The 20,926-nt window shown below is 37.5% G+C and overlaps 2 protein-coding genes across 3 annotated transcripts; one reads left to right on the top strand and one right to left on the bottom strand.

Moving 5' to 3' along the window:
* Positions 1-273: 273 nt before the first annotated feature.
* spdya (speedy/RINGO cell cycle regulator family member A) lies at positions 274-5,818 on the bottom strand. 2 transcript variants are annotated; one of them, XM_086095079.1, is made up of 7 exons: positions 5,662-5,818; positions 3,625-3,875; positions 3,488-3,546; positions 3,327-3,412; positions 2,665-2,836; positions 2,168-2,498; positions 274-672 (listed from the first exon to the last, which is right to left on the bottom strand). In XM_086095079.1, exons 2-7 carry the CDS (start codon positions 3,833-3,835, stop codon positions 614-616), a joined length of 918 nt encoding a protein of 305 aa, XP_085951205.1. In that variant the 5' UTR covers positions 3,836-3,875; positions 5,662-5,818; the 3' UTR covers positions 274-613. The 2 variants fall into 2 exon arrangements, with proteins under 2 accessions (XP_085951205.1, XP_085951204.1); XM_086095078.1 differs by lacking the exon at positions 5,662-5,818 and adding an exon at positions 4,685-4,798.
* Positions 5,819-9,135: 3,317 nt separating this feature from the next.
* pcare1 (photoreceptor cilium actin regulator 1) lies at positions 9,136-15,234 on the top strand. Its single transcript, XM_086095710.1, has 2 exons — positions 9,136-12,809; positions 14,587-15,234. Exons 1-2 carry the CDS (start codon positions 9,481-9,483, stop codon positions 14,708-14,710), a joined length of 3,453 nt encoding a protein of 1,150 aa, XP_085951836.1. The 5' UTR covers positions 9,136-9,480; the 3' UTR covers positions 14,711-15,234.
* The last annotated feature ends 5,692 nt before the right edge of the window (positions 15,235-20,926 follow it).

The raw sequence follows: 20,926 nt of genomic DNA, 5'->3' as shown, positions 1-20,926 counted from the left end.
ATTGGCACTCAGTGCAGACATTCTCCAAAAGTGAAAAAGAGCTATTTCAATCAGCCCCAAATTGTACATCTTTATAGATTGCAATCTCATGCGTGTACCTCACCCACCCCCTTCTCATTTATTTATTGTTCACCAGTTAATTGAAGAATTGCCCCAACTACCAATTTCACCCAATGGAAAAATTAGTTGCAGGACCTGGCCCAATTTAAGTTTTTTTTCTTCTTACTTACTTTTTTTCTGTGTGATGCTTTTAGCAATTTCAGGCATAAAAAAATAATTTCAGAGTCTTTATTGACAAAATAATTCAAAACGGACATCTGAGTATGTAACACCATATTGAACATTTATAGCTTAAACTCTGCCAAATGTGTATTAATTAAAACTATTTACAGATGATTGTAGAATATGCTAGAAGCGTTTAATTAAATAACAAAAATCCATAAATACCAAGAACAGTGTGTGGAATAACTATGTTTTTCAACCATATCAAACCAAATCTTGAACGTGAATACAACTCCCGTATTGATACATCCACTGAATTCTATATAGGAATGTTGTTACTTGCTTCAAATTTTCAAACTGGAAGTTGGGAACTACGTTGATGTGATGAGACCTATTTATTGATCCAGTCCATGGAAGAGTCGTGCATGTAGGAGTCAGAGGACCAATTGCCTGCCAGATAGGACAGAAACAAGTCAACTACTTTACTATATTGAGTAAATAAATCACAGACTTCACTGATGATAATTTATACATTTTTTGTTTTGTTTTGCTTTGGGTCAACTGCCAAGATTAAACTGCTGTGTAAGTCAATTAATGAGTGTTTCCAGTTTTTATAAGATTTACAGTAAATGTCTTACATTACTCAACTAATTATACTTTCTATCAAAGCAAAGCCTTCTTTTTTTTTTGGCACACTTTTGATAAGAGTTTGGGTAGGGTAAGGGTACTTCCCTGAACCAATGGTTAACTATGTATGTGATGGAGCGCCTGTGACTGTCCGCCACTCCCCGACTGGGGCGTGCTGCCGTCTAGTTGAGAGGAACAGCCCACGTGAACGCACGCTGCTCGCTCTTCGTTTCCACGGAGAAAAGCTCCGTCTAAACTTCCCCCCGTAATTCGACACTTTCACAAACTGCTCACCTGCCGCCTGGACTCATTCCTTTTCCCCGTTTTTGGTGCCGACACTCGACACAGACGCATGACACTCACCGCAAACGCTCACCTGCATTTTGCGGGGTCGTTGAACAATAAATACTGGACGAAAGCGAAGCACTTCCCGATTCCTAAATAACGCTTTTTGCCGCACTTGAAGTGTCACATGACTATGGACTATACCACAAAAGTAGTTTGGTTTATTATTTAATGAGTTTGTTCTTTTTTGAGAGATAAAGTTACGGATTGTGAATGGAGCAATTTTTGTTATGGTTAATATATGTTACATATATTTATTTACATGCTTTAGTTATTTTTGGTTACTTTTTTGGTATTATACCCCATGATTGGCTAAATGGTTTGCCCGTAGAGAGGGGCTGGGGGTATTTAAAGGGATCCAAAAATCATTTGGAGGGGAGTGCTCAGCCAAGTGGGATGGTGAGTGACTGGCTACCACAGCTAGTTGCAGAAAAGACCAATGGAACTTGTAAATATTGTTGGGATTGCTTTTGCACTGGACTTGCACTGTAAATATGTTTTCACATTTTTGATGCTGTGTTGGTGTAAATAAAAACACATCACTGAAGTTTTTTGACTGCACAATAATTTTTTCCCCTTTCTGAAATGAACCAGTGACAATGTAATCATATACAGTAATAAATAGGGCTATAGAACTAATATATCATCACACTCTTAAAATAATTAGCTAAGTCATTATATGGAAAAAACATTTTTTTTTTTGCCTAAATCATCTCTAATGTTAAATTTTTGTGTTACTTGAAAAATCTGAAAAAAATTACTTTGGCGATTATTTTAAGGTGTTTATATGACAACACAGCTGTGAATTAAGCATAACAAAATTAACCCGCTCTTTGGTTCCAGCCAGGGAACAATTGATAGCTGCTTCACGAATAGAAGCTTCCTATTGCTAATTCACTTCATGTTGAATCAGAGTAAGAGGCCCTTTTTATGTAAGCCAGATTTGAACACAAATATGAGTGGATCCACTTACCAGGTACCTCTTGGCAGCCGGAAGAATGCTGAGTTTGGTCACTGGTCACAATTCCCCCCCTGCGAGTGCCAATTGCATTGGGTGGGGTTTTCTCCAAACTCATCTGAGTGCTCAGAGTGAGTGTGTTGTGTCTTGGCACATGTGAGTTTCTAGATAGAGGAGAGCGGCGAATCCGCTGACTGAATATGGTCTTGCGGTTACAGTGAGTACAAGGAACTGGAGAGGCTGAAGGCCCGCATGGAGGACAGCCTTCGCTATACCTCTGAGCACCACTGTGTTGCTCTGAGCGCTCTCGTTTCCAGACATAGTGAGATGGCATGATGGCCATCACCTGTAAGCACAGAAACCGTCACCAAATAGAAACAAGAAAAAAAAGGAAAGAGTGCTAAGGCTCCAATAAAAAAAAAATAATAAAGTTTAAGTGATGACACCAAACTAAAAAACAACAAATTTAGGCAAACTTAATTTATGGGTCTGAACTTTCAATTGTTGTTTACCTCTTCACAGCAGCGCCTGCTGACAGCCGCTCTGAAGTCAGTGCGCACCCAAAGCTTGTCCCTCTGCTTGAGGAATTGCTTAAACTTCTTCCTCCAGGTCTTACCCAACGCCCAAGGAAAAATCTCATATTTATTCTCCTCCTCTTCTTCCTCCATGGTGTTGGCAAGATACCTCCAATATGAGAAAATATGCTTAATTGCTAAGAAATGATTTGTGATCAGATTGTGGCATGCGGTTCATACATTACAATTATTAAGGTCTATTGAAAAAGCAAACTAAATATTGAGATCCAAATCAAGAGTTTAAAACAAAAATTAGCAACTAAATGTCATATTTTCAATCGTGGGAAATACATATTCTAGTTTATATTCCATTCATAGTTTTTAAAGCTTATATGTACGGTATACTTTATATTGTATTTTGTGACTTGTATACCGAGTGTAATTAAGCAGCAGACCATGTAAATATGGGAAAATAAAAGTAAGTACTGTATAAACAAATGTATTGGTCTCGCCCTCCTACCTCACACAACTTTGACTGAGCTGACAAAAATATTCTAGACATATGATACGTAAAGACATAAATACTGTAAGGCAAACTTTTCGATTGTGCTGTTGTACCCGATTTATGTCTGGAGACTGTAAACTATATGTGAACTTACAGTGCAATGAAAAAGTTCTTCTTGGTGTATTCTGCAATGGTCAAACGTGACCTTTTGAAGTAGACAAAAGCCATGGCCAGAAGATACTGAAAATTAAATTTGAAAATACATTAATTGGGACATTTAAATGAATATTTGTTTTCAGAAAGGTAGATGTGTACCTTGTCTGTCAATTTATAGCAAGAGTCCATCAACAAAAAGTCATGAATTAGGTCATCATCTGAAATGAAGTTCACCAAGATTAATTTCAGGAGAAGCTTGAAATCATGCAAGGAATAGCAATGTTGATTTTTCTCACCAAAAAGTTGTAAATATAATGTCATTTCTTCTTGCTTAATGACAATGGTTGTTGGTATCCGAGACCTCCTAAGATAATGCATCCCATTTCTGCAGCAGCTCTTCTCTGGTGGACACTGTTCTTCTTGGTCATTCCATGCCTGGAGAGAGGTCTCTCTGGAGGCTGCCCCACAGGTGGGGGTTTGGCACCACTGGGCTTTCCGTTTCATCATGCTTCAGTGACTGTATGGGTCACTCCAGATGAAAGCCAGTCTGGTGTGATAAGGAGAGGAAATCTGTGATGTCACTTTACATGATGAGTACCATTCCCTTTTGATCCACTCACAAGACTAAATGGAACTTATTTACACACAGTATAATTAAAAAAAGACTTTAAATGCATTCAAGGATCAATGGCATTTTCAAGCAATTCTCTAAATCTAAAGCTGTGACAAATGACATTTTGAATAACATGAATTGGCATTGTTCATGAGTTTTTGTTTGTTTAAAAAAAGTTTTATAATAGAAGGGATGAAGGAATGAAGTTGTATCCACAGCAAGTTCATACCTCGTCATACCTTTTTTTTTAACGTTCATTTTAATAAAAAATGAGGACAGAACCACAGAAGAATAAATCCTTACAGAACAGTAGCAAAGTGAACATAATATAACTTTAAGCAGTGTATCCAAAATTCAGTCTTGTTTAGTTTCAAGTGGGCTTCATTGTATTTAAATTAATTGTTTGATATGGTTACTTAATCACATAATTGCTAACTGATCTGAACAGGCAGGCCCCACATCTAATTAATTACCGGTATATTTTTCGTAGCTTCCACATCTAGCTAGTGGATAATTCCTTTACACACGCCATGGCATGTTACATCAATTTCTCACCGCTGTACTGACGAAATAGCATACATTCAACTTAAGCTATTTTAGCAGCTAACGTTAGCTTGAAGCTAACCAGAAAATCCAAGTGTGGGTTTTTGTTTAATACTTGATGATATGACATGTAGTAAATAACAACAATGAATAGAACCTTGATGATATGACACGGAAAAAATAATAACAATGACTAGAACCTCTGTGAGGAGAGCGGAAAGATGATATTTGAGCAAATCTTGACAGCGACCACTTCTTCCAACTCTCCCCTCCTTCAAAATTGACTTAAAGTGACATCATGCGCGCGCACATTTGCCACTCGAGAATGGCGAATCTGAACACCTCCGACCTAACGCTCTCGTACTAAGTGTTCAATTAATATACGGCCAAACAATGACAACAATAATAAATACTAATAGCGGTGCTGTTTAGTTTTGGTTTATTGGAAATTATATTTTACAATGGGTGTGGGGAATTATTTTTGACTGCAACTGTTTAATAGAATCAGTAAATATTTAAGTTGTAAAGTTTACAAAGTAACCTGTAAGAATGGGACATTAAACAAATTAATAAATAAAAGGTTAGTAAAACATACTGTGCAAGAGAGATTAACTGTGTAGATTTGAAATGAGAATTGCGCCATCTGGTGGCCAGTTTGTTTAAATCAGCACCCTTTATTGTGTGCACGTAGCCTCGTGAGGTGATTAAACCTGGTGCGTTGGGAAGACATTTGGGCAGCAAAAGTCTTGAAAAATAAACCTTAACTTTTCTGATTTTATGCTACATATTCATTCATAATTATCAATAATAAGTAATGAATTGTTAAAAAGCTTGATTAGATCAGCTTACTGATCAATGGTACTTTATTTTTTTAATCACAACCCTGTTATAGTTTAACACGTCGGTCACTCATATCACAGTAACAGGGTTGCAGGTAACAGTTGCAAATCCGGACGAATGGTGCTTTCTCTCAGAAATAGAAGCTCGCTGTTTAGCTAGCTGTTACTGCTGAGTCCTGACCAAGAGGACAAACTTATAATAAGTAAATAAATAAATAATGGTCTTATTCTGATCATATGCATATTGCGTAACAGGGTTAATTGCACGAGGTAGAGTGAGACATTCAATCAAGACTAAATATGTTATAAAAATATGAAAAGTAGAAGAGAGGACATACCTTTTCTCTAGTCAAGTCAAGTTTATTTATATAGCCCCCAATCACAAAAGAGTCTCAAAAGGCTTCACATGCCCACACAGTTGACAAATATTAACAACATCCCCCGATCGAACCAGAGGAGGGCAGGGAAGATACAAAAAAAAAAGGAAAACTGTTTGATGATGTCAGTCCAATCATCTGATTCACTGCTTTCTTCTTTTTCTACCACACTAAAAAGGTTATGTGGTAACATGATTGCGTGCATGTGGTGGGACATGTGTTCCATGAATAATAAATATTAAAATATTATGTTTAGTAAAATAACTTTTCCCTCAGTTACAAGACCCCAAATATGACATTTAACGTCTCAAAACGGAAACGTAAACAAAGTTGATGGGTGAAAACACGGAAGTCGGAAATCCCTCCTCCTCCGTGGCATATAGTCCATTTGGTCATTACTAAAACTACATGTTTTAGTGTTTTGTATGTGGATTATCTAAAATTTGATAGGTGGGACATAAAACGTCCTCCAATTCTGAAATTACCCTAATATTTACATTAGACGACCTTGTGCACACATACACACACCACATACACGATCAAAACAATTACATATCACATACAGACACGCCTAAATGCAGCATATAGAAATCCTGGAAAAACAGTGGCCAGAGACTCAAGTCATTCTAAAAATAAAATAAGTCAAACTAATTTTTTATGTCTGTTGGGGCACGTTGGCATAATGTCCTCCTATAATTTAATACGGATCTTGTTGGCCTTATTAGTTGGGAAGGAAATTAAGGCTACAACACACACAATAGGGGTGAGAGAGTGTGAGAAGTTAACTCTCTAGTCACCCCGTCCTGACATCTAGGAGAAGATTTTGATACCCGTGACGTTCTTGCCATTTTCAAATAAATGCTGTATTAACTCCCTTGATACTCTGCAACAATTCATTTATATTAGCTGCATGTTTAAAGAATAAATTAACAGTCAATATCAATCAAAATCTTGACTTTCAAATAATAGTAAGCAAATAACATGGCTGAGAAGTCCTTGTCATATGATCTATAGTCAAGGTTTCATTAAATAAAATGCACATCTAATCTTGCCCAACACATAATAAAAGCAGGACAAACGTAAGTAAAAAGCAACATTTAAAATCAAAAGATTATTATGTTATTGTGCTTTTTAGTAAATTGTGCGTGCTACAGGAAATCAGAGAAAACTGAAGTTTACAACTAATTCAGTGAACGTTTCTTTAGCACCTGGCTGAGAAGGGAACGAGGTTCGTATTGGAGCAATGTTTCCTTGTTTAACTAATGTTGCTATATTTCATGTTCATTGTGTAATTTACTGCATAGTAAAACGTTATCATTTTCATCCACTGGAGTGTGCTAACGCTCCTTGGTAAACATTTAGCAATGCTATTCCTCAAGATTCTGTTTTATTGACTAAGAATCTGTATTTCTGTATGGTTTATTTTTGTTTTAAGGTATTTATAAAGGCAACAGGCAAGGTTAAAATGTTTATTTACAATATAAATTGTATTCAAGAGATTGTCAAGGCTATAAAAGGTAATAATTTAAGGCAATTCATTTATAGTGTATGATATGGTGACCAAATGTATGCTCTTTTGGGAGGACAGACCATTTTCTTACATCCTGTTGGGACGTCCGGGGGTTTTATAAATTCATGAAAATGTTGGCATTGTGTGACTAATAGGAGGTGAAGTACAGTGTGTAACTGCGACTGGTTCCACTACCATTTCAAATGGGAATATGGTCACTCTAGTATATGGTTTAAATACGGTAAAAGGATATACAAAACATACCGTTTGAGTTATTAATGGCAATTTTTGCTTATTTGTATTGTAGCTCTTACAGTGTGTTCACACAAAGGAAGGTTTAATAAAAGTTGTGAACCATCAGTTGGAGAGACCACCTTTATTTCAATCGAGGATACTACAAAATGTTATAGAGCATATATATTTTATTTATTTAAAATTATTACAATACATTATATATATATATATATATATATATATATATATATATATATATATATATATATATATATATATATATATATATATATATATATATATAATATTATACCACATATATATTTTATATAATATATATTTTTTAATGACTTCTAGTCCAAATAAATATGAGATCATGACCTGGCACCCTGAATCTGACCTGCTGCTGCTGTTTACAGTGAAAAGTAGGGGGAGGGGTCGCACATCATCTCAGAGTAGGGGTTCACCGATCGATCGGCAACGATTTCCTTAGTTTTTGGGTGATCAGTGATCGGCCGATCCCTTAAATATAAACGGATCTTTTCCACCGATCTCATCTCCCTCCTCAGAGGTCTGAAAAAGTCAGCCACTGTCCTCTTCTGCTGAGATGACTAATAGGCTTTTTATTTTTAGTTCAGAGAACTACTTAATTTGCAGTTAAAACAACCCGTGAAATGGTTGCCTGACAATCGCAGGGCACATACAGACAAACAATCATTGACACTCAAAATTCACCCCTACAGACAATTCAGAGTCTTCAAATAAGTTTTCTGTGTATGTGTTTGGAATGTTGGAGGAAACCAGAATACCTGGAGAAAACCCAAGCATGCACAGAGGCAACAGATAAAATGCTAGAGCCTGGATTTGAACCCGCAACCTGTGAACTGTGAAGCAGATGTGCTAACCAGTCTTCCACCGTTTCTCCACCTAAACCACCAATGTTACCTAATAAGTTATAAATAAATCATAATGTGTTATCCATGGAGGCACCATGACTATAATAGGCAAGAATTATTCAAGGAAAATCCATCCATCCAATTGTCTATACCGCTTCTCCTCCTTAGAGTCGCGATGTGCTGCAGCCTATCCCTGCTGACTTGGGGAGAGAGACGGGGTATACCCTTGAACTGGTCTCCAGCCAATCGTAGATCATCAGGGAAAACCTTACAGATTTACAGTCATGACCTCTTACACTTCTTTCCCTCTCACTGTTGCTGTAGAACCCTGCACACAGAAAGAACCACATGACTTACTTCTTGAACACCTTCTTAAACTGCTGACCAGTTTGACCACTTTAGCATGTTACAAATTATATCTAAAATTACTACGGCATTAAAACATTTTATCCACCTTTGTTTTGTTCCTGTTAAGTTACAGTTTTCGGTTAAACATGTTATAATTTTATTTGTGTGCATGTTTGTTTTCTACTTCATGTACTACTGTGTCTCCCGAGTGACACAAAGAAATTCCTTGTGTGTGCTTTACATTATTGGCCAGTATTTGTTAGTTAATTATTAATTATTTACTTTATTTAGTTGATTTCACTGTGCAAACGCTCCACTGTAAAAGTTACATTTGTGCCGACTATAAAAAGCTAGCTGAGGCCAACCCTCATTACCCAAATGAGCTTATGTGCTTACAAGTAGGTGAGTTTTACATGCTTTAACGTGACATATGTACTTGCCGAGAGGTTCTCTGAAAGCCTCACTAATCCTTTCAGCTGCATGTCCTTTGTCAGGCACAAGACCATCCAACAAAACATTTCTACAAACATGACCAGCACGCTGTGGATTAATTTTTTTCCATTTATGACACCTGGAAGTGTTGTGTCAAAATGGATTTATCAACATTTTGGTTTGGTTGCATCCTCACGGAAAGCACATTCATTGGATTTACATGTCTCTGCTATCTGAAGGAAACAGATACAGCGGGTTGCTAAGGACCTTGGATATTCTTTGCATCATTCACCATTCAATGTACTATTGTGAAGGCATCAGTATGATATATATGTAAGAAGATCATTATAAATATCCACAATGGGATGTTCACCATCCAAAAGTAACAATTTGGTTACTCTGGGCTCTTTGAGGAGGGGAAGAAAGTTGCCCTCAGCACCTGAGGAGCATCCCAGAGAAACTCATTTTACAGATGGAGATAATAAGTGTACTGGAGTTACTGATGGCGATGCAAAAGACAAAAAGACAAGTGGACAAAAACTGGTATTTCAACGGGATGGAAATATGCAACCACAAGATGATACACATGCAACTGTGCCTGCCCCTGAGGTAATTGATGCGGATAAACTGAAGAGTCAAAGAATGGACAATAGTACCGTGATGCAGAAAAAAGATAAAAATAGGGACAAGCAGGGAGAAACAGAAAAAAAGTTGGGGAAGAAAACAAGAAGAATTTCCAGAGGTATGAAAGTGCTGAAAAAGAAAGAAAAGGAAATGCCGAAGATTGATTTCCCGGAGTCTCTGATAAAAGCTCACCAATCTGCGTATGCCTTTTTAAATCCCAGCATAAACAAATATGATGTTGTACTTGGTCTTCTGGAACAAGCAACTCAAACTCAAACATTTCTGCAGCCCATGATTTCTTTTATGACTTTGCGTATTGAGGAAATAATTCGAGCACTGGAAGAAATTGTTGATGAAGGAGAACAAATGCTAAAAGAAAATGGAGAACATCTTGCTTGGCCAAGCCAAATGAAAAACCTCTCATCTGCGATACCTTTAAAATCTGGCTCAGCTATAGAAAACCCACCTGATTTGCTGCAGCAGCTGCTTCAATACACCACACAGAGAATGCAGAATGTGAGTCAGACAGTTGGAGGAATTGGGGACTCTGCCCTGGAGGAGGCAGTGGAATACTTTTCTTCAGTCGCAGAACTTTTAGAGGAGAAGTTGAAAGTCAAACGTGTAGTTGAGACCAGGATCATGCGTCTCACATCTCGCATTGAGTTGGCATCTCTTCGCAAACTTGGGCCGGAGGACTCTGCACTCTTTAGTGAGGACAGTGGTATTGGGGCTGAGAGTGAATCCCTTGCTGGATCGGAAAAGCACCATAGACGTGTGAGTTGTGAATCCAGTGGAACAAATAGAACTACTCCCTTCAGTCCTATGGAATATACCTCCACGACTGGAGTGCCAGTGAAACATCTTACACATCAAATGAGTCCAAGTGTTTCCCTTACTTCATTGAATTCATTAGCTTCTATGTGCACAATGATGGCCAATGTACAGGGGGACTCATTTTTAGGATCAGTCTCTTCAGATGACGGTGAGGAAGACGGTGATGAGAATTATACGACGGATAGAGAAGCTGCAAATGGACAAGTAGGGATAAGAAAGCAATCAAATTCTTCACTTGTAAATTGTGAACGACAGAAGCCACGGCGTTTACCCTCCAAGCGCATAGAAAATTCAAAAAATGTAGAGATGACTCTCAAAATGAAAAATGCTATAAGTGGAAAAATACAGTTTGTTCACCCACCGAGTGCTGGTGCCAAACCAAACGTAGCAGGTAGTCCGAAAACAAGCAGAGGCCAATGGACTGATGAAAAGGGACCATCTCTAAAGAGATCTCAAACAACTGCTCGAAGAAGTGGGGTTAAAACAACTCCACTGGCTATGGAGCGGCGTTCCCGTTCTGCAGAATCCTTGCGGAGCAAAGGGCAGGATCCTACTTTGCTTGAACTGGAAAGGTCTCAGAAAAAAATAGGCCAGAGATTGCAGAAAATGAACAAAAGCAAGGAAATCACAAAGGGGAGCACAAAGACTGTATCATTTAAACAAAACCAGAGAACTTCACAAGCGGATTCTCCAAAAACAAACCCAAAATGTCCATCTTTGGAGAAGGATGGCAATTTACGTGAAAAGGCAACTATTATGAAGTGCATTACCAAAACCTCTGGAGCAACCACTAATACAGAGGAAGATGATAAGCAGAAAGACAAGGAAACATTGACAGGCTTTGTTAAAGCAACACCACCTCCCAGCCCTCCTTTGTCACCAAGACCATCTTCAGGCTTGTATAGAGGCAGGAATTCAGTCAAAAAACTCATAGATACCTTCAGTCAAGGGATAGAAGAGATGGACAGCCCTAATGTTCTGGGGCCACTTAGGGGTGTCCGGAAATGTGGTGTTCCAGTGTTACCAGGTTTAGGAAATGTCACAGCTGTCCTCTGCGCTGGGAAAACTAGTTGTCGATTTCAAAGCACTTCATGTGAAAAGACTGATTATTTAGACCTGGATAGTCTTCCTCCACCCCCATTAGAAGTGTTAATGGACAATTCATTTCAAAGTTCCGTTTCAGGGGGTGGAGCAGCTGAAGGGGCAGTCAAATCTGTGAAATCACCAATGGTAAAAAGGGCTGGTCTGTCACAGCGACTGCGGGCGTCAGTTAAATCTGGACCAGTGTTACCTAGCAAAGGAGGTGTGCCTCAGTGTTCCAGGGGAGTTGTTCCTGTTAAAGTGGATCATCAAATCACAACAGCCCAGGCAAATGTCAGTCAACCAGATGCTGAAACAGACATTGACCCGATAAAAGAAAAAAAATACTCTCTGTTGCAGCAAGTCAGAAGAAATAGATACCTAAAACACTCCTCAGAGTCACAGTCTAAGAAATCCTTAACAAATTACGATGCAACACGCCAATCTGCCAGTCAAGAGGTCTCAACAACCATACAGGAGAATGACAACCTCTTAATGCCTGGAATAAACACTACAGTCTCTCAAGTGCCTCCCTCATCTGAAGCCAGTAGTCATTCACTTGCCACTTCACTGCTGTCTAAAGGGAGAATTTTGCCATCTACACCTTCCACTTCAAAGTCTTCCCATAGACGACTTCCAACTCCCCATAACTTTAAAAAGTCACCAACACCGCCCTCATCAGCCAGTCCCCCAGAAAACAGGACACTTACAACTCCACCAGAAGGTCAAAGGAGCCTTCCCAGCACACCAGCTTTGAGACATAACATTTTAAGCTCCTCATACCCTTTGAAAGCACCATCTCCACCTGCTTCACCAAAAGTGCAACGATGGTCAAGAGAGAACAGCACTGAAGAATCTGCTCGGTTGATCAGTAATGCACGGTCTGTTTTCTGCCCAATTTCTCCGTCCTTGTTTGAGGCCCAGTCCTGTATAGTTTCTCAACTCTCTCAAGCCTGGACCTCTTTTGGAGGCTCTTTTCTCTCAAACACCCGTGGGAGACGTGGCAGGTGTTTTGTGTCAGTCCAAGGACCTCAACCTTTTATTCGCAGAAGTCTTTCAGAAAGAAGACCAAGTTTGAACCTTCCACCTAAATCCCCCATCCTCTCAGTGGCTGAGACCTGTGGAAGTGAGCCTGCAATATGCACACAGGGGTGAGATTTTGTTTCTGTTTTTATTTATTTATTATTATTATTATTATTTTGTTATTAGGTTACAACAACCCAAATCTGGCAGTATAGTGGTTAGCATGATGTTTTTGGTTCAAATCTCAGCTCTGTATGAAGTTTGCATGTCGACGCCTTAGGGTTAGTCATTTTTTCAGATCTTTCAGGGAACACAAACAAACTGAACCATTTGCATCATGGGGAGATGATTTAGACAAATAATAATAATAAAAATAATTTTATAAAAATAATAATAATTAAAAAAAAAGACTTAGGCAATTAATTAAGAGGGTGACGATGTTCTCTCTTCTATTCCATTCCAGAAACATTATCAATTAAGACTAAATTGGACATATGATTAGGGATGGGAATCGAAAATTATTTATTTTTTAGAAGTAATTTGATCATTTTTATTTTTGTACTTGCCTGTCGATTCCACTTTTCAATTCCTCTTACATTGCACACGAGTGATGTCATCACACACAGGAAGAATACTTTTTTTTCTAAACTTACTCAAATATTATATGAATAAATCATAAATAACGTTCTCAAATATTTGGTTTATTTCATGTGAAAAGATGATAACAGAACTACTTGCAAAGCAAGCTATATACCTCAGAGAAGGGGAATACTTTCAAGGATGAGCTGTGTATAGTTATTGTAGCGCAATATAAAAACATTTATTGCGTAATATACAACCTTCTATCATTTATATATAATTATTTTGATGCCTTTGAATTACATTGTCTTTGTACTTCACGGTCCAGGCATGATCAATCAACCAAGCGTAATCCACCTATCACCTGAGTGTAACAGTTGCCTGGAGCGTGAGGCACGAGGATGAAGTGCTAGAGAAGCGACTGTTACTGACAGTGGTTACTTGTGAGCTGAGTTCAATAAAAAAGCGCATGTGTAACGGATGCCAGCAGTGTAAAACCTCACAGCTCAAGAGCTTTATGAGCAGTGGCGGTCGGTAACATATCAACCCAGGTTCCTAGCTTGCTGTTAAGTGGACTTGCCTCTCACCCCAAGAACAGAGCTTACGTGGGTTCGATCATTGGGCACGACTGCACCGGACGACCACTATCACAAATACACCCAAAGACAGAATGAGTTCCTTAGTTTTTGTGAAACAAGAGTGACTTAAAATGGCCATACCTCGGATGCTGCGTATAGTTGATTAAAAAAATAATGGCTAGGCTAATGTAACTCTAGTTACAGTACATGCTCAAGGAACATGGATGTAAACAACATTGTACATTGTATTACATTACAATGTCTACATCAGCAGTGTACATACAGTATATATAATGATAATATGACTAATATCACTGATGCTGTAGTTGTACATTAATAATCATCATCCACATTTCACCTGTCAGCTGGGGTAGCTTCAACACCCCGTGTCCCTGTACAGGATAAGCAGCATTTGAAAATGGAGGAATGGTTAATGATAATGAAACCAATGATATCATGTTTTTTGTATTAATTAATTTCCTCCCCTATGAGAATTGATAAGGAATAAGATCAATAAGACTATAGTGAAAAAACTAGTAAGAATGTTGAAAGTCTGTATTCAGTATTCTGGTATTACATGTGCACAGAGAAAGAAATTCCAATTTGTAAATGTACATTTTTGACATTTGTTAATTTTCTTAAAACTGCCAACATGAAAAATACTAACCAGAACCACCCCCACCCACCAAAATCAAAATTTTCTGTTGCAATAATACATATATTTTATTTTCCCTTCTTGTTGTTATAGACTAGATGATGAACCAGCCAGAAAAGAGGAATCATGGGGTAGCCAATCGGACCTCAGAGCAACTCCACGTTCTGCATCCCATCCAGATCTTTATGTTGTTGGGCAGGCCTTGCACAGAAACTAAACTGACCAATGAAGGATTATGGATTAACAGGCTTTAGAAAGGATTTAGCAAGATGGTGCTTCACTGGTGTGAGAGGAGTGACTAATTCTACTCACCTTGCTGCTGTGCAACACATTGACAGTGTTTGTACTGTATAAACAGTTTCATTTTTTGAGTAAATACTATACATGATGTGCTAATATAACATGCTCTCTCTGTATTGTATAGTTAAAAAAAAACACTTCATCAGCACCTTTATCAAAACAAGGCATCTTATTCATTTTAGCTCATAAAACTGGAACAATTAATTTAGAAATCCAATGTTAATTCAGATGTTTAAAAAAATAATAATAAAGTAGTCTAAATATTTAACAGAGAATTAATACATTTTCTGAAATATTTGTCAAAACAGAGTCAAGGTTTCCAATGAATTTGCTGTTGTTAATTTAACTGCAGAAAATAATGCATCAAATTACTTTCAACAGTAGTTTTTGTTTTATATTTTGCTTGTAATTTTGAGTCTTTTTGTACTGTGTTTATTAATAAAAATGTGTGCAAACAATATTCCCTGCTCTTGTATTTCATATAACCTATACATATGTGTGATGACCAAATGGTCTTTAGCAGATTTTGGAATGCTGACTTTTAGATTTAAAAAAATAAAAATACTTGAGCCTAATGACATCAACACGAGAACGATGCCAGTCAATTGCTGTTGTGTCCTTGGTTGCTGCATGCTGCATGTTGCTTTCTTGTGAAAGTTTTATGAAAGAAGAATTAAGCAAACACAACCAAAATGGGATCGTTCAAGTGAGAAGAGTATAATTTGCAGTGATCATTTCAATGATTCAGACTTTGAAGATGAAGGGTTTTGGTCAAAGTTTGTAATGAAATCACTTCAGTCTGTATATCAATGACCTTCCTTCCATCTGTGACGCCTTGAATGTCCTGACGTACGCGGATGACACTGTTTTTTTCACCCACGGCTCCGATGCAAACTCTGTTGAAGCTAAGCTATCTTTAAATTAAAGCAACTGAGTGGTTGAACAAGTGCTTGAACCTCACGCTGAACACAGAGAAGACTGTCACTATGTACTTTTCAAACAAAACAATCCCAAATGCCCCCCCAAACATCTATGCTGATAGTTTCATGATCCAAAATGTCGAAGAAGTTTAATTACCTCAAATTTAATAACCATGTTAAAGCGATATGCCGCAAATTAAAATTCAACATTGCTAATTTTAAACACATCAGGAACTCCTTATCTTTGGAAGCAGCAAAATCATACCTCCATGCAATGATTAGATCGATACACAATCAAGCCTAAAAAATATTTGATAAAAAGCCAATGCGGCACCACCATTGTAACATACTTATAAAACACTACATGTTATGCTTCGACAACCTAATTAGGTATTCTGATATCTGTTTTTTGCATAAAATTCTTAATGACGCAGCCCCGCCCCCATTAAAAACATTTGTACTTCTGTGCCGACAATCAACGAACAGGGTGTGTTACGATCTGCATTGAGGGGCGACTGTAGCATCCCAAAAAGAAAGTCTGCCTTTTCTCAGTCAGCCTTTTCTTATAAAGCTATTAAAGAGTGGAACGGGCTCCCCTGACTACCTAAAAAACAACACAAACTTTTATAGCTTCTCACAGGCAGTCAAAGGCTGGCTTCTTGAACACCAGTCCTGTTCACACTACTAGTACTTGGGTAAATGTCCATCAGACGATACGATACACTACGGGTATAACTGCTGATGCTACAATGATGCTACCATTACCTCAGTGTATTTTATGCTTGTTTTATAGATTTTATAATTCTGCACTTTTATAAGACTTGTAATTTGATGATACAGCACTATGTATTTGGTACTTCGTATGTTGTTGTATGTAATTTTAACTTGCTTTGTTATTTTATTTTATGGGGACTACAGATGGAAACTAGCATTGTGCTAAATGTGGTGCAGCTATCTTTTTAATGTTACTGCACACTGTCCTTTTAATAAACTAAACTCAAACTCAAACACTTACTTTAACCAGGATCCTTGGCAGCAATGACAATGGGCCTCCTTCCATGAAGCTCAGGTCTCTGTACGAAGGCTATGGACTTTGACCCCGTCCTGCCGTGGCCAACAATTAATATGTTGAATATAAAAAAGATTAACGATGCCTAAAGTCCGATACCCTGCAATCAATTGTTACCAATATTCAGATGCACATTTCTCCTTAAAGCTCTAAAAGTGTCAAAACAATCACCCCAATATTTTGTTGTTGTTTTTTAATAGATGACAAACCTTTCCTACTGAGCACATGAATGAAGATAAAGCTTTACGTCCATAAAATTAAATCTAATATTAGGGTGATCATTAATTTTCAGACCAAAATCTATTTGCACATCTCTAACAATGCCCACTTCAACCACTACACAATTACTGTATTCTTATGTAAACATGTGAATGTGTAAAGTGTATTTAACATGTGAGTCAGTGGGTTCTGCGTACATTAAATGATTTATTGTCAAAGCCAGACTACAAATGCATGTTTGTTCAAACAGCAAATTTTCCATTTATTGCAGCGTTTCAGAGCAGGCATACTAACAATTGGATTTGTTGTTAGGAACTGCACAGGGCACATCAGTTTGTTTACAATTGCAGGCATGTGTCAAAGATAGAGCTACAATTTTTTCCGACACAACCATTATTCTGTGTTGCTCAGATGGTCATGCATAATGCATGGACTCCGAGACAAAATGCAAAGACTAATAAATCTAAACAGTCACAGCTGGAAAAAGTGAGAACTGGTCTGGAATGACCAAAGTGGGCCATTTTAACATGCATTGTTTTGTTTGTAGCATATTTTCTTCTGCAAATTCTGGAATACAACAGAAGCAATTGGGCTTCACGGATCAATCAAAATATCACATACAGTATAAGCTTTCTACACCTCCACTACCGCCCACATTTCATTTCTGGCTTTTCTTTTATCCCATTTGCACAGCCAGACTCTGCTGGATGACTTAAAGCTATTGATCTCTTTGGTCCACTGACACAGATTAAAATAAATACAAAATAAATAAAGACCCACCAGCTGCCCTGGGTGAGTTTTATCAAGGCACCAATCCTAACACTGGTTTGGACATGGAAGCTCCCAGATAATACTTTGTGTGGTTTGACAACAGTGCCCCCAACATTCAAGGTGAGCTTACACTGGGCTGCATTGCAAATGCCATTGACTTGAATGATTGGCGCAGAGTATTGATGGGAAAATGAAGCATCATGGAGTCCAAGCATGCATAAATAAATAAATACATTTTACGAAATGACTCCTCTAGATGGTCTTGGTTTAAAGATAAAGGCTAGCGCATTGAAAATTGCAACAATTTTCACTAAATCTTTAAACCAAGATTGACATCTAGTAAAGTCCAAAAACATCATGAGTGCTTCATGAAGTTTCATTTGTCCCTCACTATTACAGAGCCAAGCACGCAAGAGTGTACTAATGAGCATTTAAAACAACAACAACTGTTATGACATTTCAAAGATGTCAATCACTATTTCAAAACTATGCGGTGGTCTACTATTAGAGTGATTGCACAGTGTGTTGTTGTTTTCATTTGATTAATGATGGAAGATGTGGCTCACATCAACAACGTCAGCATGTAGTTCTGCAAATTTGTGTAGTGACACAAACAAAATAAACAGCATCGCTTGCTGTTAGTGGAGGAAATGCAGCATTTCCTGTCAAACTTTACCCACAAAGTCGACTAATTAATTTGTTTTTATTACTTGTTAAGGTAATCTAAAAGGTCTTTCTTGCCTCCTCCATTTGGCTGATCTCTGTTGCCATGGTGAAAACAAATTGAAGCAAAACTGAGCAAATTTAAACCCTTTCCCCGCTGCAGTCGTGAACATGGCAGAGTGCCACAATCAGCTTTGCCTGAGCCTTGAGGCCATTTGACTTAAGATGTTTACTGTTTTTGCTTCTGGTCATTATTAACGCTTTCCTGAGCTATCATTTGCTTTTGCGCATTACATAACCACATTATAAGAATTTGACGATACATTACAATATTGAAACACACCTGTGAATTGAAATTGAAATGCCTGTTCGAAAGGGCAGGCATTTAAAATACTGTATTTCATCCTACTGTCAGTACAAAACTAAATGCTTTTCTTGTTATCTCAACTTCTTATACAATTAATGGTATAAATGCAGCTCATCCTTCTATTCGTACTATAGGCTATGTATAACATCCTTCCATGTTTCGTAGACAGTATAGCAACAAGTGTGAAGCTCATAAACAAAAAAAATAACTCATTCACTTCAATTAATTAGCCCTCCCATGTTCATTTTTTAACAGTAGCAACAATACTATTCCTGGAGTTAATTTGACCAATGTTAGAAATAGAAAGAAAACCTAATACACATAGTTTATATGTCATTACATTATCAAGATGATCAAACTGCATTAAAAAAATACATTATTTATGTATGCATCTTTGTTTTATTCACATAATGTAATAATTTGTTTATATCATTTAAACTATTCTGGAAAAAATCTGTAATTATAAAACTGTAATTTACACTTGCTGTTGCATACATTTATTAAGTGTGTCCCCCTCCCCCATTTAAGTCCCAAAAGAGCACACAATCCCCCATGCATGTTAAGCAGCTTTGCATTTGCAAACACCTAGAATGCATACAACACATACCTACGTTGAGATGCAGTATTGCCAAGACTGTGGCTAAAATAAAATATCATAATATAAAGCAGTTAAAATATAAAAGCAAGGTAGAGTATCTACAAACATTTAGAAGGTTGCTTAAGTGGTTGTGTACATTTTAAGATCGACAATAGCAGAAAAAATGACACAGGCAGTGTTATTATTATTTTGAGTGAAGGAATCAACATACTATAGATTTGGATTTTTCAGTTTAGAGAGGCCATCACATTCAAATTTCGTATCCATATAGGTAAATAGTTTATGTTGAAGAGACCAAGCTATGCACATGTGCACATATTTCTACTCTTTGTACTAATCAGACGAAAACTGAAGTCCTAGCACAGTTGTAACATGCTCTGCATTTCAATGAAATCATTAACATTCAACGGCTGTAAATTGTGTGAGACTAAAAAAGGCAAACTAAAACTAGTCTAATTTAGACACACATACACACGTGTCAGTTCAAGATAATAGCTTTAGTGACTCTTCAATTGGCAGACACTAAAGTGATGAGTTTGTAGTAGAGCTCCATGGACGAAATTTTACCAACATAGTGACGTTAGCTTGCATTTAAAAAAATGTCATTAATGTGTAATATAATGTATGTACACTGGATGGCAGTGTTAGCAAATATATTGTTCCTATGGCGCGCCTCTCTTACTGTTTTATATATATATACATATATATATTTTATATATAATTTACTACTACAGTTGAGGTTGCAGTGATCATAACTGGATATGATTGCACATTCCTATTTACATTTCTTGATATTAATGGTCACATCTGGAATCATATTTGATGGAGGAAGCCACAAAGATGCAAACCACCTGTGCAGATGGATTAAGTCAAATCAAAATGGTAATAGTACTGCATGTGACAAGCACACATTGCGACTTTTATTGTTTTTGAACACTGTCGGGAGAAACTGACACTTTTCCAAGACGTTGTAGGTGGAGCCTTTGTGAAAGGTCAGATAAGCAGCTGTGATATTGTTCTGCTCACAAAATGTCACAATGTCTCAGGGGTCGATGTGACTGACAAAGGACCTTATCTTGGGATAAAACTGGTGGAGAACAGTGCATAGGGTCACTGGTGGTGGTGGCTTGGCAATATCATGCTGGAGTGGTCAATTTCATTTCATGAAACTACTAGAATGATACCAATTTCAACCATGAGGTCAAATATGCATTGTTTGTATTTCCTTGTCATAACTGCAGAGGTACAGTAGCCTGCCAAATAAGTGGTGACAGCCACATCTATTGATTGCTTGACAGACAATCGTCACTTACCTTACTCTGGGAGTAAACTCTAAAATGCAGAGAGGAAAGCATGTAATACCCTAGATGGCCTCTCTTGTTCTCTCCAGCAAGCACATAAAGCGTAATGCATTTTTGTAAGTTTATTAGTTGACTGATTTATGCATTAACAACAACATTGTTTTCCCATAATACTTTGTATGATACAAAGATGTAGTACCAATAATGAACCTTCAATATTTGATT

This window comes from Leptonotus elevatus, chromosome 14 (genome assembly GCF_054856555.1).
Source record: "Leptonotus elevatus isolate MCC_2025b chromosome 14, RoL_Lele_1.0, whole genome shotgun sequence".
Taxonomy (NCBI): domain Eukaryota; kingdom Metazoa; phylum Chordata; class Actinopteri; order Syngnathiformes; family Syngnathidae; genus Leptonotus; species Leptonotus elevatus.
This window is presented reverse-complemented; position numbering and strand designations above follow the sequence as displayed.

Excerpts from the sequence above, each read along its gene's own strand:
- pcare1 (XM_086095710.1), top strand. The coding sequence starts at position 9,481 with ATGGGATGTTCACCATCCAAAAGTAACAATTTGGTTACTCTGGGCTCT. Across the intron at positions 12,810-14,586 it reads CCTGCAATATGCACACAGGG|ACTAGATGATGAACCAGCCA; the intron begins GTGAGATTTTGT and ends TTGTTGTTATAG.
- spdya (XM_086095079.1), bottom strand. The coding sequence starts at position 3,835 with ATGATGAAACGGAAAGCCCAGTGGTGCCAAACCCCCACCTGTGGGGCA. Across the intron at positions 3,547-3,624 it reads ATTATATTTACAACTTTTTG|ATGATGACCTAATTCATGAC; the intron begins GTGAGAAAAATC and ends ACTTCATTTCAG. Across the intron at positions 673-2,167 it reads CGGCTGCCAAGAGGTACCTG|GCAATTGGTCCTCTGACTCC; the intron begins GTAAGTGGATCC and ends CCTATCTGGCAG.